This window comes from Cavia porcellus, unplaced genomic scaffold, assembly GCF_034190915.1.
Source record: "Cavia porcellus strain 051 isolate PalLab524CR breed Dunkin Hartley unplaced genomic scaffold, mCavPor4.1 scaffold_6, whole genome shotgun sequence".
Taxonomy (NCBI): domain Eukaryota; kingdom Metazoa; phylum Chordata; class Mammalia; order Rodentia; family Caviidae; genus Cavia; species Cavia porcellus.
The window spans coordinates 55,360,716-55,387,058 of NW_026947489.1; the positions used below are offsets into that span (position 1 = coordinate 55,360,716).

The window sequence follows — 26,343 nt, forward strand, 5'->3', positions numbered from 1 at the left end:
CAGTTGGCCCATTTCACCTAAATTAGCCTTCAGGGCCACTCTCTGGATTCTCACCCTCAGGCCTGTTCATCCTGGAAGTCAGTGTGTACATATCCTCATGCCCTTAGCACCCATCCTCAGGAAACACCTAGTGACCAACCTGGATCTGAAGAAACATACAGTTCATGAAAGGCTCGGTTCCTCCTATTCTTCCCAGTTCTTCTGCTCATTTGAAATGCTCACCTGGGAAGTCTGCTACACTGAATCCTTTCAGAAAGGATTACTTTCTTTTTAAAATCAATATCTGAGCTGTGCCTCCCAGCCCCAGTCCGTAGAGTATATTTGAAAGATTTCCTTTTATGCATAGCTGCTGGCTATTGTTTAAATCCTGAGACTGCTGGAAATCAAGGATAATAATAGCAATCATTACTCAAGTCTATTGCTTTCCATTGACTTTCCTAAGAATTCTATCCACACTGTTCCCACTCATTGTTACTACATTCTTAACTGTTGCCTAATATGATTCCAGTCTTACAGATCAGAAAACTGAGGAAAGATGAGATAAAGGATCACACACCTCCTAAGTGGGGGCAGCAAGCCTGGTCCGCATGACTCCTAAGCTCCTGGGCTTTCTGTACTATACTCCTGCCCTAACCATTCACAAGACTGGGTTCGAGTTAGAAGTTGAAATGATTTGTGTGGCATTGGTGTTGTTAGAAAAAGCACTGGAATTATCTGACACCACTGGAAAGTGCTAATAAGCACTGGCTGCCCAGAACTCCACTTCACACTTGGCCAAGTCTCTAATTTAGTGAGACAGAGAGATGGGGATGGATGGGAAGAGAGAGGAAGGGGACAATCCACCCCTGCACAGGACCCCAGGAGAGGGAGTCACCTATGTTCTGGGGGCTTCGGTATTATGCCCCTCTGGAACTTTTTAATAAAGCAAGCAAGAATCAATGGGCCAGTTTAACCAAGGCCTCCAAAAGGGAAGAATGTTTTAGGTTTTTAAATATCTTCTCCTTGCTTGCCTAACCGATCCTGCTCTTTGTGTGCAAAGAAGTTGCACACCATGGAGAAGCCTGTCTGCTGGCCTTTACCTCCTCTAGCCAGCACAGAGCAATGGCAATGCAAATTTTATCCTCAATAAAGAATCAGAAAGTAACAGCCCTTTGGCACGTCCATCACTTAAAGAAATCCACATGCCTGAAAACTGACCTCTAATTTCTTCCTGAAGGATGCAAGTGATTGATTGGGAAGTGATACACTAGCATGTAAACCTTCTAAAAATTTTTGAATATTTACTATTTTCTCATTCAAACAAACCTGTAAGTGTTTTTTCTGATTACTTCTTGCTATGGAGCAGCTGTGTGCTCCCAAGCACAGGGCTTGGGATACTGCCTGCAGTATCAAGCATTTTTCCTTCTAAAATTTTCACATATCTGCAGACACACACGAGTCCTTCAGTGATTGCACTGCTTTTCACAAATGCACTTCTTAAATGCATTTTTTTTACACTTTATGTCCATTTACAACTTGCACTCATTTGGAAGTGGTAATCATTATTCAGTCAGGGGTTAAAGTTCATTGCTGGCCTTAACTACAAGACACAACAAGACACAGATATTGTGATCAATAATTGTGAGGATAGAGGGAAGGGGAGGTCTTCAGTACTTTGAGTGAGCACTTCTAGAAGCAACTATTTCAACTAAAATGCTAACTCTAAACCTCTCTGACGTAAATCTGTTAGAGGGCACTATGGGATTTCTTTGACAGGAGAAAATTACCTTCACATAAGTACTGAGAAAATTACCTTCACATAAGTACTGAGGAAAGTTTATTTTGGAAAGGGTAAGGCTTCCACCCCACCTGCCTTTATCTCTAATTCATTCTCCTGAAGTGCAAATTTCCTGCTGAACTTGAGATACATCCCAGTCACTCTTTCCTGGCAAACCTGAGCTCTGAGCCCTGCCTGGCAGGGCCATTGAGTGAAGTCACCACTCCTTAGCCTGGTCACTGAAGTCACCACTCCTTAGTCTGGCCACCCACTGTCAGGACCAATTTCCCAGCCATCTCCTCACTCAGCTTCCATCTGAGCACATGAGGGAATGTGTCACATCCCCCGACACAGCATCAAGTCTGCTTGCCCTGCAGCACCCAATGACCTTATTCTTCCCAGCAAAAGTGATCACCCCTCAGCACTTACCAAGTCCATATGACTGTCTGTCCATCACCCTTTTTCTTCTAGTTGAGCATTTCCTAGTACATTCTTCTAGTTGTTCTATAAATCAATGGTTTATTAATTTAATCAAAAGTTCTTCTTGCTTCAGATTTAGGCAGCTTACACCTCAGAGTGCTAAGAGCATTTGTCCATGTAAGCAGTAGATAATTGTGGGGAAACTGTCCATCTGCAGAGGTGCTGGAGAACAGAGACAAGGAAATGACCACTTCCGGTGATTTTTTTTTTTAAACAGTAGTTTTCAAACAGCATACACTGGTAAAAGAATGACTGATCAAAATTAGATTACTACATAAGAGCTATGTGAGCATTTAGAGAAGAGTCACATAATTTGTACAACCCAACGTGAGATCCCCAGAATCAAACCTTCCCAAAGGAACCATCTTTCTTTTATTATCTATAAATTCCAAGATGAGTGAGATGGCAAACACTTGAAACTATAGATTTATAACGTCACGGTGCATTCCAATCAGTCTGGAGTTACAGCTTCTATGCTAGAAACGGCACACACAGGGCTACAACCAATTGATCTTTACTGGGCTACAGCCAATTGATCAGAGTCTAATTATACCCTTAGGAGAGACTCGGGCGAATCGCCGTTAAACTAAGACATGTCATCACACCTCATCAAACGGGCTTGACTTCAGCAATATATCTAAACCCATCTGTCCTGGTATATTTTTATACTTATTCACAAAATACTCTCCAGGTGCATTATGTGCCAACCATTGTAACTGGTGCGTAATCAATGTTTGTAGCTCAGAAGCAAACTCTGAGTTAACTGATAGTGAGGAGAACAAAACCAAGCCAAAAACTGATTATCTGAAATTCCCTTTAGAACAGCAGTCAATTGATAAATTCGTGTGTGTTTGGATCTCCAGGGCCACACTGCCTGCCTGTTCCCCTGTTGAGCCTGCTCAGAGGATGTAGTTGCTTTTGTTTTCTCCTTTGCAGCTTCCATTCTTTGCAGTTGTCCTCCTCATTTTGTTTCTGTGGTGAGGCTTATTGTTGGTTCTTTCTTGGAATGTGGTGTGAATGAGGAGCCACCTTCATTGCAGAGCTGGGCTTCCTTATCCTTGCTGTTGGATGTTATCAGAGACTGTTATCAGGGTTTGGTCCATCCTGCTAACCCAGTTGCAGGGCGATGGGGAGTCAGGAGGGTTTGCTCACATAAAAAAGGGAATCCAGAGGCACAATACCAGTGTATGGGAAAACACTGATTAGTTGGGAAATTATAATTAAGTGTGAGTTGTTTTAAGTGGCTATAAATCTGAGCCAAAACCAATAAAATGAAATTATCAAGCTTAAATACAAGCTCTTGCGTTTAGGTTCAAAAAACATCAAGTACCCAAGTCTGAAATAGAGAAGGTGTGAGCACTATCCATATATCAATTCAGCCAGGAAAAGACAAAGGCAGCCCGGGTACCATAGGGAGCACACAGTACCCAGGTGGCAGAGCCACACTGGGCATCCTTGGAATGTCCTCAGTCAGAGGTGCCACATTGAAGGTGGACGCTGCCAGCCAGCAAGTGGACAGTGGACAGTAACACCAAGAAAGAGCAGCCGAAATCCGGCACATGGTTTGAGGCAAGGGGATTTCAGGGGATGGGCACATTCCTTGACCCACTGGGAGTGCTCATCTGGAGAACCACTTGTGTGTGTTGAGGGATCCATCAGGACGAGTGGGTTGGGGAAGGGGGTGCAGATTTCCATTATGGGAAAATGATTGGAGCCCAGAGCCAGGACATGGTACCTGGATGAGTCCTGAGATTGCCAGACAAGCCAGACCACCACGAGGCAGGAAAGAAGGCTAAAAGAGGAAGCCTGACTTCAGGTTAGGGCTGAGCCAGCTTGTCCATGACAAACTCATTGCTTTAAACTGCAGTGTCTTCAACTCCATCCATCCTGATTCTTTGTCTACTTGGTCTGACACTGGGTTGAAATAACAGTTAGCAACCCCTAAATGAAATGTGCTGCACCCTAGGGTCTCCTGTCACTATTCTCTGAGTGACTCCCTCTTACTCCTTTCTCCAGCAACCTGGTGTTTGGGTCGTTCCACATGCGACAGCTCAGTATTAGAAAGTCTGGTTCCCAGGGAACACCTTTCCATTTAGCAAACGTCCACTAACACCTGAGCATCGCCTTTGACTTGTGGTTTCCAAGTTCCACAGAAGCAAGGGCAAACCCAATGGCACTTCACCTCATTTCCCTCCCAAATATAACAAAGAAAGAAAATCACCCCTCCAAGGTCACATGCTAGAAAGCTGCCACTCAGCGACATTTTCAGGAGAAAATAAATCAGTGATGAAAACCAAACTACAGTGGGCTAGCCCCAGTTCCTGGGAGACTGGATAGAATCAGCAAGAGTTAAACCGCAGCTATCTAGTTTCCTGGCACTTGTGCCCAACTTGTGCCACCTAAGCAAACATCGATTTGAAACCTGAAATTTTCACTGTTTTCCCCTCATTGTTAGGTTCCTTTTGGTTGTTTCACTGTCAAAATCACAACAAGGAAGTACGTGAGAATTTCTTGGCTTTAAATTGTATTTTCTAGGTTACTGTAGTGATCCCAGCAGTCTAAAAACATCACAGGACACTTCCAGACAGAGCTTACTGGATATAGTGACTCCAGTGAGAGCTTCACTGAGAGAGCCCAGGTGGGAATGAAGAAAATAGGAAACAGAAGCCCAAAGAAGAGGCCTTCTGCTAGTGGGGGGGGGGGGGTGTGATGGATGCTGAGGTACCAACCCAGAGCCTTCTACAGAAAGCCAGGCATGCTGAGCTCATGTTAGATCCTTTCTTTCTTCCTTCCTTCTTTCTCCCTTCCCCCTCCTTCTCCCTTTCCCTTCCTTCCTTCTTCCTTCCTTCCTCTTTCCATCCTTTTTCTTTGCACTGAACTAAATCCCCAGCCCTTCTTTATTTTTTATTTTAAGACAGAGAATCATTAAGTTTCCCAGGCTGAGCTCAAACTGGCAATCCTCCTGCCTCAGCCTCCCAGAGTGCTGAGATCACAACAATGGGCTACCACATCGGGCTTAGACCTTTCTTTACCTGTGAGCTGCTTGCTGCACCATCGTGCTTTTGCCAGTTCAAACTTCATTCCCCTCTTTTTTCTCTACCCCTCAGTGTATACACTTCTGAGCAAACTTCAGAGATGTTCTCTTGTGAGTCTTTGTAAAACCTTCTGCGTGATTGCATCTGAGGGTGGTTTTGCTCAGCTAGGTCTTTTCCCCATGCCCAGGCTCTTGAAGTCTAAAACTACTTCTCCCCTTGCAAAAGGATCCAGTAGAGTCAGTTGTGTGCTCACACTGACCCAATTTCCTTTTCCTAGAGAAAAGTGCAATGTCTTTGCTGTCCTGCAGCTGGTGCCTGGTGAGAGAAGAAGGTGCAAACAAGAATGAGTAAATATATGCATGATTTAAGTTGCAGATAAACAGACTATGAAGAAGGCAAAGCAAGAAGATGATAAAAAGCAGTCAGGGGAGGAGGGGAGGTCTCTGGGGAGAATTCTTAGGGCCTGGATATAAGGGCAGGTATTCCAGTTCCTGGGAACAGCAGAAGCAAAGGCCTTGAGGCCAGCACAGAAGGAAGGTGGGTGTGGCCGCCATGCTCAGTGAAGAGGAGAAAGATTGAAATCAGCTAGGAGGCACTGGCAGTTTATAAAAGACTTCTGGCCGTGGCATGGCAAGAAGTTCGAATTTAATTACAAGTGTGTCAGGGGGTCAGTGGAGGGTGTGGAAATATCACTTGGTCTCTGTGTGGTTCGTAGATGGCAGCGTGAGCATGAGTAGATGCAGGAGGCCAGAGAAGAGGCTGCTGTAAGACTCCTCAGTCAGATATGGTGGCTTGAACTGGAGAATAATTCGCAGAGCTAGGTGAAAAATGAGCAGAATGCAGATGTATTTTGAAGTTATAGCTGATAGTACCAGCTGATGGGTTTGATGTTGGGACAGTTGAAAATAGAGGCTCAAATTCCCAAGGTATTGAAACTGAAGCTCAAAGAGCTTAGAAACTTTCATTTGCTGGCTGCAAAGCTGTGCATGGCAGGACCAGGCCTAGTCCACAGCTTGGACTGTACTCTGATTCTGTCACTGCGAAACAGCTGCTCCTCCTCCTCCTCCTCCTCCTCCTCCTCCTCCTCCTCCACCGCCTCCTCCTCCTCCACCGCCTCCTCTACCTCCTTCTCCTCCTTCTCCATCTGCTTCTCTTTCTCCTCCTCTTCTTCCTCCTCTTCTTCTTACATGAAACTACAAGGTCTGCATACAGAAGGGGCAAGTGAGTGTGAAGTCCTCTAGTGTCGATCTCATGATTTCTTAAGGTTCATTTCGTGGGCAATGTCTGCCATGCATCCAACTGGCCAATTTGTGGTTCTTTGCAGCAGTCTCTGGACCCAAAGGGTCGATTCGCTGACTCTGACACTGGGCGTTCATAACCACAAAGTGCACTTTAGCCCAATGCCTTTCAAACATTGTCATATTTTCAGAACCAATATTTCTAGTCACATCATAAATTATTAGAAAGATACCAGGCAGCAACTCAAGGTAGGAACACGTTCCAGCCTAATTTAATTGGTGTTTTTAGATGAGCTGTTTTTTGAAGTCTATCTGTAAGTAGCAAAAACTATGAATTTGAACCTGTGTTCTCCAAATCTCATTTTCTAAGTAGTTCAGAAGAATCCCTTCATCTCTGAAGGATGAGATGTCCCCAGGTATAAGGTCCAAATATGAAGAAGAAAACAACCCACTGCTAAGGCTGTCAGATACCGCAAATCCCCTTTTACACAGCCATGGAGTCATACAATCAAAAAAACATTTAAATTGATTGTTTTAAAACCCTATTACAGTAAAAGACGTATTTCCATTAATATCCCTCAAAATAATCCCCCTTGCTTTGGTCACATTTTTCCCACACTTACACGGTCTTTGCCACCTTCCAAAGCAGTCCTGGAAGTCCTGTTTCATGAATATCTTTAGTCGTGCTGTCGTGGCTTACCTCATTGTGTCAAATCAACTCAAAATGTTTGACTTTCACGGTCATTTTGGCTTTTGCAAAAAGCCAGAAGTCACACAGTCCCAGATCCAGTGCATAACATTGGTCAAAGCTGGGTGATCAAAAACTTCGGTGAATGTCTAATTTAAAAAAAATATATATGTTAGCATAAAAGACACATTGCCATTCACCACTCTCAAAAATACTCCCCCTCACTCTGAATTTAAATAATCATTGTTAGCAGTGTCTTTAGTAAGTTTTGGTTTTGGTTTTGGTTTTGGGATTTTTTTTTCCCCTTTGGCTTGAACATTCACCACATGTCCCGAGCACCCTTAGAGCTGTTCAAACCAAAATATGTGCCACACCTTCTACCCCCAAACTTGGAAGCTCAGTATGCGTAGCATGAAACACCTCCTTTTGTCTCAGAGGAGACCTTTTAAAAAAGCAAAAATAAGCTGTATTGTAGCATAAATGAAAATCACCTTTACTACAAATCATCATTACTCAATTGGATTTTAAGCACAATTTTAGATATATATACAGATTTTCCTGTCCAAATGGCAGAAATTTTTTTTTGTCTTTTTTGTTTTTATCGGTACCAGGGATCGAACTCATGACTGCCTGCTCGCAAGGCAGGCGCTTATGCCGCTGAGCTAAATCCCCAGCCCCCAGAAATATTTAAAAATCTCAAATAAAATTACCATTGAGAGCTATGCCCCAGAGTGGAAGTTTACATATCTTCATTTTCAGGGAGGCATTTACACCACACACACACACACACACACACACACACAACACACACACACATACACACATACACATCAGGAAACAAAAGAGAAACTTAAACACAAGCCTCAAATTTAAATCTTCTCTATTTTGACTAGGATGGTTATTCTACAGGTATACGTATTTAGCAAAACTCACCAACATCTGCCAAACATGTACAGGATTTGCATAAAAATAATCTCTCAGGAAAGTTGATTCCAAAAAGTTAAAAAGCCAAAAATTCTAATTTTATATTCCATGAATATTTTTGAGCTTCCAATATCTAGTACAATTGCCACCAAGGATTTTCATCTGAGTACAGTGGGAAAGGACCAGAGTTGTCCATATCAAAATCCTCCTCTACTGGCACTAATGTTTGGCCAGGAAATTAACTTTTAACATGAACAGAACTGTTATTCTGAGATAAAAAGCAAATAATGCCTCAAAATAACAAGGTACAGCACATGCATACTGTACAACTTGAAATTTCAGATAAACCGAGGAAAGCAAAGCATTTGGTGGCAGATCTTAGGAGATACCGAGAAATATTTCAAGCGACTTTCTTAATAAACTAGAAAAAGGTCTGGTTTTAAGCCTCTCATACAAATACTAACATTCAGTATTTTAAAGGCAACCTTAACTCCCAGGATTTCTTTTCTATCATCCCTTTCTGGTTCTTCTTGATTATGAAAACAAACTTCTTTGAACTAGAAAGAGTTGTTATCATGTGTGAAAGAGTTATCAAGTGTGAAAGAATTGTTATCATGGCCAAATTGTCCAACTTGGCCAGGATGGAAACCCATCCCAGAAATGACCCAGAAAATCATTTTGATAGTTGTAGGCTACTTGTTCAATTCAGGACAAAGTGTCACAACCAAAACCCTTTGGAGACAGCATCCTTCCTCTGTGTCACCTATCTTGGTTACTTTTCATTGCTGGGACAAAATAACCAACATCCACAACTTAAAGAAGGAGAGGTTTATTTTGATTCACAGTTTGCAGAGGTTTCAGTTCATAGTCCACTGGCTCCAAGGCAGGGCAGATGACAGAGGAAAAGGTGCTTGAGACATGGCAGACAGGAAGTAGAGAGAGAGAGATCAAGGGAGGAGGAGGGATGTATATCCTTCCAGTCACACCCATATGACCCACCTCCTCCAACCAGGCTTTACCTCCCAACATCACCCCCAGCTATAAACCCATCAGTGAACCAATCCAGTATTACACACTTATGTTCCAGTGACCTCCCAAAAGCCCCATCTATGAGTGCATGAGACTGGGGGCGGGGGAGACATCTAGATATAAACCATAACAACCACCCCTGGTATCACAAATCCAAAAGAAGAGGGATCTGGCTTGACCCCTGCAGGGTACGGGGAAGCCAAGAAGGAAGTACATCCATTCCTTTCTTAAGACATCTCCCTTTCCTGAGCAGCTTCCCTGAGCTGTTCCACTGGCCCTGCACCTCCACAGGCAAACACACACAAATTCTGAAAACACTCCAGCTCTTTTCTTATATCCCTTTTTTCCCAGCCAGGCCCACCTGGCTGGTGACACAGTTGCATGCCCACCTTGGAAGTCCTTTGGACACTCATGAATTCAAACTCGCATCTTGGACTCTCTTCTGTGGCCCTGACTGTAGGCTCCATGGAAATTTCAGTCCCATGTTGATTTGGAGGCAGAAAGGTCTTTACTGAGAAATAAAACACAACAAAGCTAGACACAAAATCCTTAGAACTTATTAAATAAAGGAACTCTTGGCCTTAAGGATACACTTGGAAAGCATTCAACAGGTGAGCCCCTGCCAATCTGAGCAGCAGAAAGCTCACAGATGCCATTATTATAATCCCAAGGGTTGATCATGACTCCTGCCTGATGTGGAGAAGCCAAATAAAGCAACCCCACTCTGTTTATCTGCTTACTGTGGATACTCTTTGCCCAGAGACCTTCCTAATGGTTTTTCATATTAATAGCATTAAGAGATTTAGCTATACAATCATTTCATTTGGCATCTTTCTTTGCCTTCCATTCAAAGTGTTAATTGTGCCAAGTTAACGGATGCACTTCAAGTCTGTGACTCAGTGGAATCCTATGCCAGTAATCTTCCCCTACTGAGAAGTAAGCTTGTGGCCAATTGCTTATCCATCTGCTTCCAGTTATTCACAGGCTTGCTATGCCTAAGAGGTCTGATACAAACTAAGCCAGAATAGAGTTGCCAGAGACGGAGACTACTAATAAATACTCTGGCTCAAACTTTATGAGCCTCAGTGGCTTCCCAGGAGCTGAGAATCAACATCAATTTACCTTGAGGTCAAAGCACTTTTTCACCATACTTTGATAGCAAAGTACTATATTATTCAATGAAATGGGAAACAGAATCCAGCATAGGGCTGTCTGTATCACTACAGAGAACCACCCTGTATGTTTAATGCCGGTCATTAGGATGAGCATCTATGTTCTGTAGCAGTGAAGCCCTAGGACTCTGAGAACCAGTGACGAATATCAGTAACGCTGGCTCTGCCATCTCTAAGCCCTGGGACGAGTTACTTAACAAAAGTAACTGGTGTCGTCATCTGTAAATTGGAAATATTAATGCCTGCTACTATTACTGTTTTATTTTGAAAGGATAATCATGTGTATCTGTGGTTGCATACACACAGAGACTAGCATTTTATGAGTATTCATAGTCTTAGCTTTCAAAACTTTGTTTCTGTTTAAAACATAGCATTGATTACCATTTGTACTTTTTCCATTTCACTCAACACATGACATGCCCACTCACTCTTACAAAGTCAGCCATGAAAGACTGGAAGTTAAGAGCAGCATATCATGCAAAAGATGTCTTATGTCCTCCAAATTACCAAACTTTCTTTAGTCCATGAACTCGCTGGTAGCAGTAGCCACTGATGGTTTGATCATGAAAATGGGCAGTAGACATAGAGAGCCATGATTCTCTAATGGTCATCCTGCCATGGCCACCTCCTGAGAGTTGATGGTATTTGTCTGACTTCCAACCCCATCAAGATCCAAGAGGTAAATATGGACACAGAGCCCCCTTGAGAAATGAGCTAATGTCATCATCTTTAAAAGCAATCAGAATCCTTCACTCTATTTTCCTGATCTTACGTTTTTATGACACTTGTCATGTCTTCTCCTATTTGCCAAACTGCACTCAAAGGAAATATCCGATTAGATAAGTATGTTCATCCATTTATAAATAAAGTCTCAGCTACATTACTATCTTTCTTTCCATCCTCCTTCCATCAGTCAGCCTCTCATGCTCCCTCTCAAAGTAGCTGAAATAGTCTCGAGTGACCTCCACTTGCTGTGTCTTCTCCGTGTCACTCATCAATGTTAAGTGACTGTGATTTCCACACACTTCGGATCAGATTCTTCCTAGGCTTGAAATTGGTGGAATTTTTTTTATCTACAGTTTTAGAACTCTTTCAGAGACCATCTAGTGCTTACAAAACCAGTATAAACTGATTAGAAATGAAAGGCTATACACAGTGATACATCTTAGGATGCTCTCCAGCTTCATCCAGTACCACCCTAAAATTTACAATTCCCACCACCTGCTGCTTGGATTTTTGAGTAGAGCACAATGCCTCTCTCTCTCTCTCTCTCTCTCTCTCTCTCTCTCTCCTACTTCCTCCCTCTCCCCCTCCCCTGCTTCCTCTTCCTCCTCCTCTTGCTCTTCCTCTTTTAAAATGGTAGCTTGGTTCCAACATCGTCTCACTTGTCACTTAATCCCTGCAAGTTTCCCTTGCCCTGTGCCCCAGTCTAATGAAGTCTGATGCCCATCATGACCGTGCTCTTTATCTGGCTTTGTGTGGATGTTAACGTGCTCATCTTGATTATGATATCCTCACCAAGCATTGTATTTGTGTTTCTCTAAACCTCACAGTGCCAAGAGCAGCACCTCTTATGTAGAAAGTATTAGTAAATAAATGTTACCGATTTCAACTAAATGTTGGTAGGCACACCTAGAAAGTACAGTGAAATGCATACGTATGGAATCGAAATGATTACAGTCAGCCTGTGTGTGTTTGCATGAAGAACATTCAAAGCAGACATAAGGTTATATTAACAGGAAAAAGACACATTAATTCCCTCCAGAGGCTGGAGCGCAAGACCCAGCACTGTGGATGCTAAGTGATAGATGTTATAAGACGCCCATGTGCCTTTTTCAGGTGCCTCCAGCTGGTGGGGGAGAAAGACTGTGGTCAGGCCGCACAGGAAGACCCACTACTCCTAAACACCTCGGAGAAGTGCAAAGGAAGCACCCAACAGTCTAATGGGTGACCCCTGAGAAATGAAGGACATTAACATAGATCGCTCAGCTACCTGACCCCCTAAATTGGTGATTATTTTAAGTCAACTAAAGCCATGGCATAAGTCTGTAATTCCAAAGCAGAGAGGGGCTGAGGCAGATGAATTGGAAGTTCGAGTCTCACCTGGCTAACTCAGCTAGACCTTGTCTCAAAATAAAAAACTAAAAAGGATTGGGAGGTGAATGTGATGTGCCCATGCCACGCCTATAATCCCTGTACTCTGGGAAACTGAGACAGGGGAACTGCACATTAGAGTCCAACCAGAGCAATTTAGTGACTTATCAAGACTGCTGTCTCAAAATAAAAAGGGCATGGAATGTACCTCAATATGATGGCCCTGGGTTCAGTCCTCTTTACTGCAAGAAAAAAAGTGGTGGTGGGGGGACTGAGAATAAATGAAGCTGGAGAGTTGGTTGAGGTTTTTTCTTTGTTTTACCCCTGTGCCCAAGACCTCTGCTTTTACTGTCATTGCTGTTTTCCTATATTAGCCCATTGGTGAGGAAGGATGAGGAAATGTGGAAACTCCTTGGATCCTCTAGAACATTTGCTTCCTTTCTGGGGCTCAAATGACTTTTTGGGAGAAGTCATTTCTCGTCTCCCAGCTCGGGCAGCTGTAGTGATCCTCGTGGTTCCTGATTTTTGCCTATTTCACCCCAGTCTCCACCTCTGTCTTCCTGTCGCCTTCTTCTCCTTGGGTGCATGTCTATGTATCATCTCATCATTGGACTAATCAAACATGACCTCCTCCAAACTTGATCGTCTCTGTAAAGACCTTGCTTTCAAAAAAGATCACATTCAACAAGTGGTTTTAGAGGGCACCACTCAGTCCACAGAAGGTGCTCACAGGTCTCTGCTTTGGGGCAAGGGGTCGGGTTTGGCTGCCATTCTTGCTTCTGCTGACAGCTGTCACCTTGGTTTGGAGATGCTCTTCTATTTGTCACCAGAGGGCGTGGCCCCAACCTTCTCCCATCCTCATGTGCCTGGGCCCCACTTTGTGCCCACAGGCTGGTTGCATGAGCTACTACAGGAAGCTTTACTGGCCACCAGGTTACACCTAGGCAAGCAGGACCCACTCACACTCCAAACCCAAATCCCAACTTCCCAGAGGAGGCCAGAGGACAATGTGTGTGTGTGTGTGTGTGTGTGTGTGTGTGTGTGTGTGTGTGCGTGTGTGTGTGGTTTCTCAGGTCCTTTGCAGTTGCTGTTCCTTTTGCCTACAATGCTTTCCCCTCAATAAATACATGGCTTCCTTTTAACAGATTCAGAGCTCAAATGTAATCTTAGTAGTGAGACTTTCCTACCTCATCCTGCCTTAACTAGCACCTCCCCCTTCCATTCTGGTCATTTCCTGGCTTTAATTTTTGTAGTGAAGCATCACTGCTCCTAGACTTCCCTGAGAAGAGGACAGATGTTTTGCTTAGTGTTAAACTGGTTTTAAGCTCAACTTACAGAAGTAGCCCTTCATTTTTCACAGAGCCACTCAGTTATTAATTCATTCAACAAATAACATTGCCATCTTCTATATAGAATGTACAATACTGTATTAGACTAAGTTATACAGTCCTTGAAGGTAGGAAGTCTGTTTTTCCCACCACCTAGCACAGAGTAGCTTCTCCACACATCTCTGGATGGATGGATGGATGGATGGATGGATGGATGGATGGATGGATGGATGAGTGGGTGGATGGATGGTTGGATGGGTGGATGCATGGATGCATGGATAGATGCATAAATAAATGAATGAAAATTTTAAAAGAAAATTGATTTGCATAAGATTTTATTTCAATTTTGGTATAAAAATAAACATAACTTTGCAGGACTCCTGCTCAAGGGCAAACATTAAGAAGAATTTGCACAAATGGTCGATAGCATGATGGCTAACTAAAGAAATGTACTATTTCAAAACAATGCCTGTTTTACTTGTAAAATTGCTCACAAATCAAGGGATACTGTTAGAAGTGCTGAAGAGGATTCTCAGGAGTGAGAGCATTAGGTCATTTGTGATTCCTTCTGGGTTCTGCAGAAGGCCATTACGGAGGGGAAGCACAGGAGCACAGTGTTTGTTCCACCTTCATCAGAAAGGACCAAGTGATCCAAAGGAAATGTGACTTCAAGGCTTTTTTTTTTTCAAAAAATGAAAAATCCAAGCATACTTTTCAGCTGTCTCCAAAGCACAATAGAACAATATCCCCAGACAAGCCCCAGGACACCAAGAAAAGCAATCAAATATATTTGGTAGGGACCAATATATCCATTAGGTTTGGTAGGCACAGTGTATAGGGCCCACTGTATTTTGAGTGACTCACAAAAATGTTTTTATTCCTTCTAAATCTGATCTAAGAAATGAATCAGAATCAGGTTTTAGTGAACAGTATCACTAAATTCATTTTTATGCCAAGACAGTCCTCACATGTCATTGGTTAGTTTGTTTGTTTGTTTGTTTGTTTGTTTAATGGAGGAAGGAAGCCTTAAAACCAAAAAAATACCCTGATGTTGAATCTTTTCAGGGGAAGAGGGGAGAGGGGAAAGGGGATTGAAAGGGGTTGGGATTTTATATACTATATGTAATACATATGCTAATTCCCCCAAACAAATGTATTATGTGTCACAAACATATACTACTAAAATAAAGAAAGCATTCTAGGCAACTGTTCATCTAGAATATAAAAATGTGTTTATGCCAAAAGAATTAGACCTAGGAGCTGGGAATAAAGCTCAGTGGCACAAGCAACAACTGCCTGCAAGCACAAGATCATGAGTTTAATCCCCAGTCCCTGGTACCAAAAAAACAAACAAACAAAAGAATTATACCTTTGCCTATCCAGGAAAACATCTCTTCCAGGTAGATTCATTTCCCCCAAGGCACTCAGAGCAGACATCAGAGGACAGTAATGCAATTGCCTCCCATGAAATATTTTAAACCCTCATCTTCTCAGACACAAAGTGCACAGCAAGACACCAAGAGAAAATGATGACCAGTACTGAAAAAATGTGCTCCCTTCCAGGGCGGCAGCCACTGTAATTTGCACCTTCTAAGTGGAGAGAAAAGCAGTCACCAGTTTGCACAGGCAGCTGGGGGAGTAACCATAATGACAGGATTGAGAATGTGCCCTGCTGGGAAAAAAAAAAAAAAAAAAAAAAAAGCCCTAAGCCAACATTTCAGAAAGAGCCCCATTTTTTGTTGAAAGTAAAATGAAAGCAAACAGCCTCCAAACCATCCTGCTCTGAGGCTCTGTGTCTGGCGAATGAGAGCCAAGCATTGCTCTTCCCCGCTGTGTGCACTTTGAACATTTCTGATCAGACCCCTGGAATAATTAACAGTTCCCTGAAAGCTGGAGCAGGAGTTCAAAAGCCTGAGCCCAGCCTGGGCAACTTAGTAAGACACCTTGTCAAAATCAGAAATAAAAAAAAAAAAAGGCTGGGGACGTAGCTCAGCGTAAAGGTCCTAGATTCAACCTCCATTACCAGAAATAAAACCAAAAAAGTCAACTGTCTACATTTGGTGGTGGAGTCAGCAGGTGGTGCTGAGCTAGATGTTAGATATTAAATGCAGTGTAAGAAGTGTCCTTCAGAGCCCCAAGAAGCCCCTAGTTTTTGAGAAGGAACTTTTTCTGGATTTTCCCCTGGCCCCCAAGTAGCTGGGTTGGTGTCTCCCCAGCCCAGTGATAGTTAAGACCATGTGCTTTGGAGGCACATTTCCAATGTTGACATCCTTACTAACATGGTCTGGATAAGCTACTTCACTTCCGAGAATGGTATCAGAATGGCTCTTATTTGCTTTAACAAGTTAATAGTTGTGAATATTAGTAAGTCTGTATTTAGAACATTAACCATGCATCTGGTACAAGGTGACTCAAAAAATCTTTAGCCCTTGTTATTATTAAATATTTAGGCCAAGACCTAAAGAAAACTGAGACCTCATAGCAAACCTGCTAAAAAATCAGGTCATGGGTTTATGAGAAATGTCATCACTATTGTTACGGGGCCCTCACTATGAGGTCGTGTCTGGGACATGATAAAAAGAAGTGAGAGTTATCAAGAGGAATCAAAGGTCACAGAGGGCTTGTTCAGTCTCTGGACCCTTCACATGGAGGCCTGCCTTTCGGCTTTTAAAAACTCCATTTAAAAGTTTTAGCTGATTTGAGCAGTTACCAGCCAAATCTCCAGGCAACCAACATCAAATTTTAAATGAAGGTTATTATAATACCCCTGCATCTTAGAGCCTCCCATTAGAGGATTTCGCATTTTGTGAAAGAAAAACTTGAAGTTCCAGGAAATAGAAAGGTCTGTTAGGCTGTCTTTAAAGTCCTATTCGGGGCAAATTGTGATTTAAATAAAAGTTGATGAGAAAGAATATGTCTGTGGAAACAACCAATCCTGAAGGAAAGACAGCCTCTGAATGTGCCTGATTCCTGCTGCAGCTCACTGCATCTCCTGATCCCTGCAAGGCCTTTGCAGAAAGGCCTTTCTTTCTAGGCCGAATCTGAGGAGAAGCGGACGCCCATCCTCAGAGCTCCCTGGCTGCCCCATCTTCCCATACTGGGTATCCCCATGGTTGGGCTCCAGAAAGGGTACTGTGGTCTCTTGTCAGCTGAAGCCTGAGTATCTGCTCTCTAATTCTGTCACCCAGTGGGGCTGGCTCACAGAGTCCAGATCAAATGACTTAGCCAGGATACTTGACTCCTTAGGCTCAGGGTTCTTTTCTGGATAACAAAAGGTCATTCAACACATCTCACAGACTTCTAGTGACAATTTGGATAAAGGACGGTGTCCTGTGCACAGTTTGAAGTCAGGAAATCTCTTCCTTCCTCCCAACCTTACCCAAAAGTAGGGTCTGCAGACTGGCCTCCTTCAGGTGGCTCAGCCCTCTGCCAGTCCCCAAGTCCCCACCAGCACCCCCTCAGCCAGAACAACACCTAGAATGCTCAACTCAGTCCTTTCTTGCTCCAGGACTACTCCTGATGCACGCCCAGCCTGGCCAGATCTCCTAGCCACACCCTGGCCAAGCTCCTCAGATGGTTGCCTCCCAGAACAAGGCCAGCCTCTGTCCCTGGCAACAGCCTGTACAGTATTTGAAAATGGAGCTCTGTGTTTGCAGTGGCTTCTCTGCTTCATGCCGAGCATCTGCAGTCCCGTTAGCTGTCTTCACCGGATGCAGTTTCCAATGTGGTCACAGTCACTATTCACATTCTCGATCATTGCTGGGGTCTTGTTCAACGGGAGCCAATTCTGAGCTGACCAGGACACAATCTCAGAGACCTCCTCGTAGAGCAGAACACAGCTCTGACCTTTACTTGGTTCCTCCATATCTCACTCTTAAATGACTCACATAGTGTTATGATCAGAAACTACAGTGAGAGTTTACAAATATTTTAATTTATCCCAGTAAAAGATACATTGCCTCTAATGCTCTTCAGAGTCTTCCTCCTGGCCTCCAGCACACTTATCCCATCATTCTTGCCACTTTCTGAAGCAGTTCTGGAGGTCTTCTAGGATTGTCTTTTGTTGTGCTACCCTGGAAGCCTTCATGTCCTGAATCAATCAAAATGTTTAGCATACATGGTCATTTTTACTTTGGAAAGAGTCACATCCCTGTGCCAGCTCAGGATAAGGGAGATGAGAACCTGCTATCATGTTGCTGAGACTGCCTTTGTGTTAGATGGCACCCAGGGTCAGCATTCACTGTGTTTTTCATCACACTTTCTAAAGACACTCAGGAAAGAAAATTCTAGAACTTCTTCAGAACATGACAAGAGCCAGGAATGCCACATGGCCTGTACTCCCAGCACTTTGGAGGCCAAAACCCCAAGGCTGAGGCAGAAGGATTACCACAAGTTTGAGGCCAGCCTGAGCTACATAGTTTAAGGAAGGCGTGAACTACACAGAAAGACACTGTCTCAAAAGAAGGAAAAAAAGAAAGAGTGAGAGAAAAGAAAGAAGGAAAGAAGGAAGGGAGGAGGGAAGGAAAAAAGAAAGGAAGGAAGGAAGGAAGGAAGGAAGGAAGGAAGGAAGGAAGGAAGGGAGGGAGGAAGGAAGGAAGGAAGGAAGGAAGGAAGGAAGGAAGGAAGGGGAGATAAGCTGGGCGAGGTGGCATATGTCTGTAATCCCAGCACTTGGGAGGCTGAGGCAGGAGGATCGCCATGAGTTCAAGGCCAGCCTGGACTACATAGTGTGACCCTGTCTCAAAAAAAAACCAAATAAAAAGAAAGTGACAAGAACAATGGGGTAAGTGTGTATGAAACAAAGAGAATATTATTAGGGAGATGAATGGTAATTTACCTTTTACCAAAATAATTTTTTTATTTTAAAACACACCATATTTTTGGATCAGCCTTTGTAAAATTAACTGAAATACCCTTGGCCTGGGGATAGACAGTGACACACCGTTGCTGCTGCGTAGGTCATATGTAATTAAACATGAAAAGTGATTTGAGAGAGCAGGGGGTGGGATGGTATTTCCTATCATAAAAACTGTTTGTTTCTGCTTGGCTTTATTTAGTTAGATCTAGGTCATCTCTTGACCCCTTCAAAGTTGCTTTCCCATGCCATCCTGTCATTTCCCTGACAGCTACCCCTTTCCACTCAATGCCACGGGACACCTTAGCCAGTGTATCACTGGTGCTTTCATCAGTAATAAGATAATAAAATGTAGGTTTCCACTCATCCCACAAGATTCTCCAGCATGGCAGATTTCCATCCACGGATCAGATCACATCACTTCCTGCTTGTCTCCTGACATATTCACCTCTCAGATACTACTCGTGCTCTCCTGAGCTGACAGACACCGTTCTCAACCATACCACTGTCTTGAGAGGCTTCGCAGAACACTCTGGTGCTCTATTAGTGTTCCCTAGTATCGTGGGTTCTTCACCCAACCTGAAAAAGAACAAATGAGGGGCCGGGGATTTAGCTCAGCAGCACAATCGCCTGCCCGGCAAGCGAGATGTCATGAGTTCCATCCCTGGTACCAAAAACAAAAGAACAAATAATTACAAGTTCAGCCCCCCATTTTTAAGCTTTGTCTCTAAATGCCGGTCCTATGGCAAGGTCCACTGTTTGAACTCTTTCTGTGTTTTAATTATGTAATGCAGAGAGCAAAGTAATGGACCTCCTCCCCTCCCCACCCTGTTCAGTATACTTTCCAGAAATACAAAGTTATTTTCTCTTTTCCGATGTGTGCCTGGCTACTCTCATCACCCCGGATAATCACTGCCTTCAATTCCTGCTGCACTGTCCATCTCCTGGTGCTCTGGTGGTCTACTTTTTTATGCAGTCTTAGTCCTCAGAGGACTTTTTTTCTCTTGGTCAAGATAGGTTTACCTGCCACCTAGGGCCAAAATTATAAGTGAGAATGAAGGAATGAATCCATTTTTCAATTTACCAAATCATTCAGTTTGATAGAATCTGGAAATACAAAAATGTGCCGAGTGTACTTTTCCTAGCTGTGTTGGTTGGCTTTCTGTTGCTGTGACAAAATAACTGAGAACAACTTAAAAAGGAAAGGTTTCTTAGGGCTCACAGGTCCAGAAGGTTTAAATCTGTGGTCATAACCAACATAATGGATAAAGATAGTAAGGAGAAAAACTCATGCAACAGGAAGCAGAGGGGAAGAGGCCAGGGACCAGGAATAATCCCCAAAGTCACCCCCTGGTGATACACTCTGTTCAACTAGTTCCCACTTACTCTCCTGTTACCTCCCAGGAATGCCATTGATTATGGTCTCCCAAATGGACTGATTCACTTAATAAAACCAGAGCCCTCATGATCCACTTACTTACCTTTATCGCATGCGTTTGGAGGCACATTTCCAATCCAAATCATAACACTAGCGTACACTTTTTTAAACTGCCATTGAAATGTGTGAGATCAGCACTGTCCTGTCATCCTTTCCCTGTTACCCCAAGTTACCCTGCTACTCAAGGAACTGGCCTCAAATAACCCCGTCCTAGTCCTAACTGGAATTCCCTTTTGAGGCTTGCAAAAGAGTTAAGGGTAAAACTTGAAAATTGAACTCCCTCTCCTTATGTCGTCACCTATATTTAACACCTAAAACAACAACAACAGAAGATAACATTTTAGCAAAAAAAAGGCACATACAGAATTCTTCTTTCCACACTACATTTCAGTTTGAGAATATTATACACAGAATTATATTTCTGGCGCTAATACTTTTAAAGCACACAAACGCAATGAACTTCAAGGAATAAGGATTAGATCTGTTCATTTCCAACTCACACATTAGTACCCTGTTTTGCAGTAGCTCACATTTGCTAAGATTCCAAGGGCTAAGACCAGCCTTACATTCCTTGTGAAGTAAGTCACAGCACCAAGCCTGTGGGGGCTACTGTCAGGGACGTCCATTTTTCTGAAAGGTCATGCTAGGTTCAGCAAAACCTGCTTTTCTGAGCCCTGGAAAATCCTGTAATGTAACAGGACACCGAAGGCAGTGGCTCAGGGCACTAGCACCTTCCAGGCTTTCTATCTGATGTCTGACAACTGAGACATCCAGGAAAAGGGAGACAAATCCAAATGTGTGCTTTCAAATGTGTGCTCTGTGCTATCCAAGTGGCTCTTCCTTGGACACAGCTAAGGAAGGCACCTCACCTTTGTTTCAGCATTTTCATACTGAACTTGTGTAATTACAAGTATATTATAGGATTAACTAGTGATCACAAGTTTCCTGTTCCCAGTCTACATTTTAGAAATAAGAATGACAATTTCAACCGTTCAATATCCCCGGAAGCCCAGGAACCCTCCTAAATTGATATAAATAAAAACATCATGCTTTACATTTTTGCAAAATAGTATGATGGAATAGGCTATCATCTTCTCATAAAGGTATTTATTTTCCTTGTTGTCTGAGGAGAATAAACACCCAGTTTTGTTGTCTTGATCCTTAGAAAAAAGATTTACACGTGAATATGTAAAAGGCACAACGTGAATGGAACAAAGAGCCTGCCTCTCCTGCTCTCTTTGTCATTGAATTAGTGGACGCCATAGGTCAGGAACTATTTAAATTATACCTGCATATATTAGTCCTGCCTTTCCTCATAAGAGAGAAAACCATCTAATAAAGAAGTGAAATTTCATTAGCGTCTTTCTCTATGGAATTAATAAAATGATTTGCATCATATAAATTGGTATACATCAATTATGTATATGGATTTAATTCTGGTCATGTGTCCTTTGAAAGTCAACTGGTCAGGAAGATGTCACTCAGCAGCAGCTATAGCTTGGAAACCCAGGTGCCAGAGTTTCCATGCCCTGCTTACCACTGATCATTTGGTCACATTAAGAACCCAGGAGTAAAATTTATTAGATTTTATTTTGCAGTTTTTGAATCTTAGCTTTTGTTATTATGACTATAGTTTTTTTTTTCCATTCATTTGTTCCATTGGCCCATTCAGGCTCCTAAACTTATGTAACTATGGCCAAATGGGAACAGAATGGAAAAACCACACCCACCCCAAGAGCCCACACCCAGCTCTCCCAGGCATCTCCCTGTGTACCCTGGTGCAGAGGTGACAGGCCACCAGCCCCATCCTCTATGGTGCTGCCTTTCCTCTGCAGGAGTTTCTCCTTTAGGTATCCTTTTGTTTGTTGTTGCACTCCTGCCTGTCACTTGATATGCAGCCACCAAGTTAGAGCACAAGGAAGATCACTTTAGTGCATTGCAAATGTGATTGCTGCCTTTCCCTAAAGCACTGCTGTGAGCATCTTGCTTTAAGGTTTCACCCGGAATTGCAGCGGTATTCCCATAATCCATATCCCTGCGAATTTAAGACATGAAGCACTAACTGCTGCTTGGGAACTTAACCTCAGAAGCGAGCATTCTATTTCTAAATCTGCATGGTATAGAGCAAGTTTTCTCCAAGTAACACCTTGGCCAAGCAGTCTCCATTGCTTTTAATTTCCACCTTATACTGTAGTTTCTTATAGTATATGGCATTTTAATATCTGGTTTCAGGAGAGACCAATCCAATCCATTGTACAGATTAGCATAACTTAATTGTAATACATGTGCTAATATCACAGCTATACTGCCCTATCATCTGTAGGCATCCTTAAGAAACATTGAATCTTGCTCCAACAAGAATTTGCTTTCTATAAATAGTGCTGGCCAAGTTTTGACATCAGGTCACCACATTTTTGATAATCATGTCGTGGCTCAGACTCTGACTATACATGGTCTTAAAGTAGTTCTAATAACTATCAGATCCTCTTCTAAAAAACCTCACTATGTCATCTTTGTAGAACACCTGACTACAAATGTTCCCAAAATTCACAAGAATATTTAAGTAACCTAATGTAGTCTTTTTCAGAAAGAAATTAAAACTAATACAAAGATTGGGATTCTTAGCTATTCAAAATATTGGAATTTTTATGTAAAACATAAAAGTTTATTCGCAAGCAAAGCCTTGAACCTCTGCTTGTTTATCTGTGAAACAGATATAATACTGTCCATCTCAAGAGGTTTGTGAGAGTCAGTTTCCAAGACTGTAACAAATATCTAAGGTGAATCAACCTAAAAAGAAGAAAGGTTCATTTTGGCTCATGATTTCCGAGGCTTGAGTCCATGGTCCCATGCTTTGACTGTGTTGTACAATAAACATGGCCAGAATGCCTAGCAAGGGTCTGTGGCAGCCAGGAAGGAGAGAGAGACAGAGAAAAGAGAGAACCCAGTGTCAAGGACACACCCCTGTGACCCAACTTCCTTCCCTTCCTGAAACTCCAGCTCCCTCCCAGTGGAGCCACAGGCTTGGCCCCAAGTCTTTAGCACATGGGCCTTTTAGTGACATACTGAGATGCTGCATCCAAGCCATGTGACATGATATCCCATGTGGACCAACCATGGAGTAAAGCAGCAGCTCTGGTTCTGTTATTACCCCATAGCCCAAGTTGGACCCATCAAGTCCTAGAATCAATTGGACACCAGGGGAACTGGTCCCAGACAAGTCTTTAGACGTGTCACCCAGACTTGACAATACTAGTGCTCCTCTGGTGGGCACCAAAATCCTTATTTTGTGGCCTACTCATCTTTCAGAGAAGGAACAACAGTTGAACCCTAAGGATTTCTCCTGCTGTCCTGGGCTTGCTCCTGCCCACATCACTGACATTTTTACCAGTGTTTAGAGCCTGTCAGCCTAGGTCTCAATTCCTGCTGGCAGGAACTGCTCCTTCTCTGGTTCCCAGCCCACTATCAGAGCCCACTTGCAAGTTCCCCTTTGGGAGCCAGTATCCCTCCCCAGCCTGAGCAAAGCCCAACGGATTGTGCCAGTCCTCAGGAGTCAATGCCAGCATTGCTCAGAGTCACTGCTGCCTCTGGAATTGTCTAATACCAGATCATCACAGACACTGCAGCTTAAACGTCTTTGAGTTTTCTACTGAGACGGGAACAGCTTAACATGGCATTGTAAGTCCTACCCTAAGCTTTGGCCCCATCAGACTCCCACAGATCTCCAACTATAAAAACCTCATTACAAAGTCAGCCTGAAGCTGTCTTTCCTGTCATTTTCGAAACCTACTTGTAGCTGGGGATTTAGCTCAGTGGCATAAGCGCCTGCCTGGCAGGCATGAGGTCATGAGTTCAATCCCCGTTACAAAAAAAAAAAAAAAAAAAAAAAAAAACAACCTACTTGTATTGTGGTCTCTTCTGAAGCAAATTGCAGAATCCCAAAGTGGCTTCCATGATTTACCAGGGATTTGTAGGCTGTTAGCAAATGAAGTGTGTTGCTGTGCCTGAAGTGGTACTGGTTAAGCCTGGAGTTGGTGTGTCTGGTTCACCAGTGGAGCAGTATTTAGCATTTAAGAACCCTCCAACTTTAGTTTCTGTTAGGTTCCAAGACTAGGACTGTGGAGTCTAAAAATATGCATTGATCTAACTGGTAGGGCAGCAGGTAATCCCTACATGCTTGAAAAGTCTAAATGCCCCTACCAGACTGACCGAGTTTGGGGAGTTGTTGGCCACACAATTTGGGGTGGGGGTGTCATAAATGCATTTGTATGCAGATCTTGAATTGTGAAAGCTTCCTGACTTCCAAATCCTCTCAAAATACAAGCAAGGATTCTGTAAGCTTCAGAATTACACAGGGATTTGATTCTGAAGTGGAGAAATAACCAGTAAAATGCGAGAATTCTTTTCTTTCTCTTTTATTCCTGAAGAATTCAGAAGGAAAATATAAGAAAAGGTTGTAAACCAAGAAGGACCGAAGAGGGGGCTGTATTCCATATCTTGCAGTGAGAGCAAATATGCATGACTGTTTTTAAGCGATGTACATGTAGAATTGTTTTTACCAAACTAAACCCTCAGTATTCCGGTTTAATGGCAGTGTGGGCACTTTGTGACAAACAAGTGGGCTTCGGGTTGCAGTCTGGGACTCAGTCTCTCAAAGGTTCACCACTGAGGTCCTACAGGGTCAGTGAGGATCAGAAAAGACAAGGAGAAAAATCAGAAGCAAGAGAGTGCTGTTAGCATCCACCGTGAGGTATCTAGGGTGGGTTTCGCTTTATCAAATAGTCTTACGCTCACGTGCATGTCCTCTAGTGATGCCAGGTTCTCTCCAGTGGATCCTGCAGCCCTGCGTCTTAGTGAGTCGTTCACTCTGTTTGTGAGAACCTAGTATCTAAAGTCGAACCCAGAGCATGAGATTCGGGAACAAGCACCCCATAAGGCTGGCTTCCACCCAACACAGTGAGTGGGACTGACTCTTACTTTCCCTTTTCTTTTCTCTTCTTTTCTTTTAGAAACAGGGAAAATTGATCAGGAGATTCACAAATACAACACTCCAGGATTCACAGGCTGCCTCTCCAGAGTCCAGTTCAACCACATCGCCCCGCTCAAGGCTGCCCTGAGGCAGACGAACGCCTCTGCGCACGTGCACATCCAGGGCCAGCTGGTGGAGTCCAACTGCGGGGCCTCCCCCCTGACACTGTCCCCCATGTCATCCGCCACGGACCCCTGGCATCTAGATCACCTGGATTCAGGTAAGAGCTTCGGCCGCCTCGGGCTGATGCCTTTATTTCTGTAAAACTGAACCAGAACACGAAGGTGTGGGCATATAATATAATTCTAGCACTCAAGAAGCTGAGGCAGGAGGATGGCAAATTCAAGGCCAGTACAATGAGCCTGAGGTCAGCCTCTTTCAAAACAAATTTTTTTTAAATATTTAAAACAGGTTCACAGCAGAAACTTGCCAGCAGCGTGACTGGAGGATTAAAAAGAAAGAATGTGTGAGCCAAGGGTTATTAGGATCACACTGAGCACGTAGGAAGCACTGGTAGGTGATAGCTGATGTTCTTGTTCAGTGCCCAGACTGTGAAGAAGGCAGAGGTCACAACTGTAGCCAGGTGTGGAGGGACATGCCTAGAAAACCAGCTATTTGGGAGGCTGAGGTAGGAGGACCACAAGTTTGAAGCCAGCCTGGGCAACTTAGTAAGACCTTGTCTCAAAATCAAAATTTTAAAAAGGGATGTAGCTCAGTGCTCCCTGGGTTCACTACACACACACACACACACACACACACACACACACACACACACCACATACACACAAATGCGAATCAGCAAATCATTAGCTCTTCACTTCAGCGAGTGATCAGATACCTAGGCTGAAACCTGCATCATGACTATTAATGATTTAATCAAGTCAAATCAACTTGGAGCCACAGAATGCACGGTTCTTATATTAGACAGAGAGCTTTCCCCAGAGTGATACAGAGAGGCTCACCTCCCATTTTTTATTCAGTTCGTACTATAGGTTTCCACACCTTTAAGATGTGCACTGGGACACAAACTCAGTGCATGTGGCCTTGCTTCTACGGGCAGTGAGACAGGCAATTGGAAAAAGCAGGGTTCACATGAAAGGCTGCAGCTGCTGAGCAACAGATTAACTGCATGAAAATTCAGCATGTCCATAACGCTGGGTGTGCAGAGGTCATTAAACTGCATTGCCCCACTGACCTCACTGTGGTCACTCAGGGAACCTTTCCAAGCCTCTGCTCCCTTCAATCACATGGTGACCTCCAAACCCAGTGTGCACTGG

At 43.3% G+C, this 26,343-nt stretch overlaps 1 protein-coding gene across 1 annotated transcript in view; it reads left to right on the forward strand.

The window, feature by feature from the left end:
- Positions 1-26,343, forward strand: part of Cntnap2 (contactin associated protein 2) — a 1,917,858-nt gene that overhangs the window by 1,855,734 nt on the left and 35,781 nt on the right. Inside the window, exon 22 of the mRNA XM_063250667.1 lies at positions 25,047-25,286. Coding sequence (XP_063106737.1) covers positions 25,047-25,286 — 240 coding nt within the window. The remainder of the gene's footprint in view (positions 1-25,046; positions 25,287-26,343) is intronic.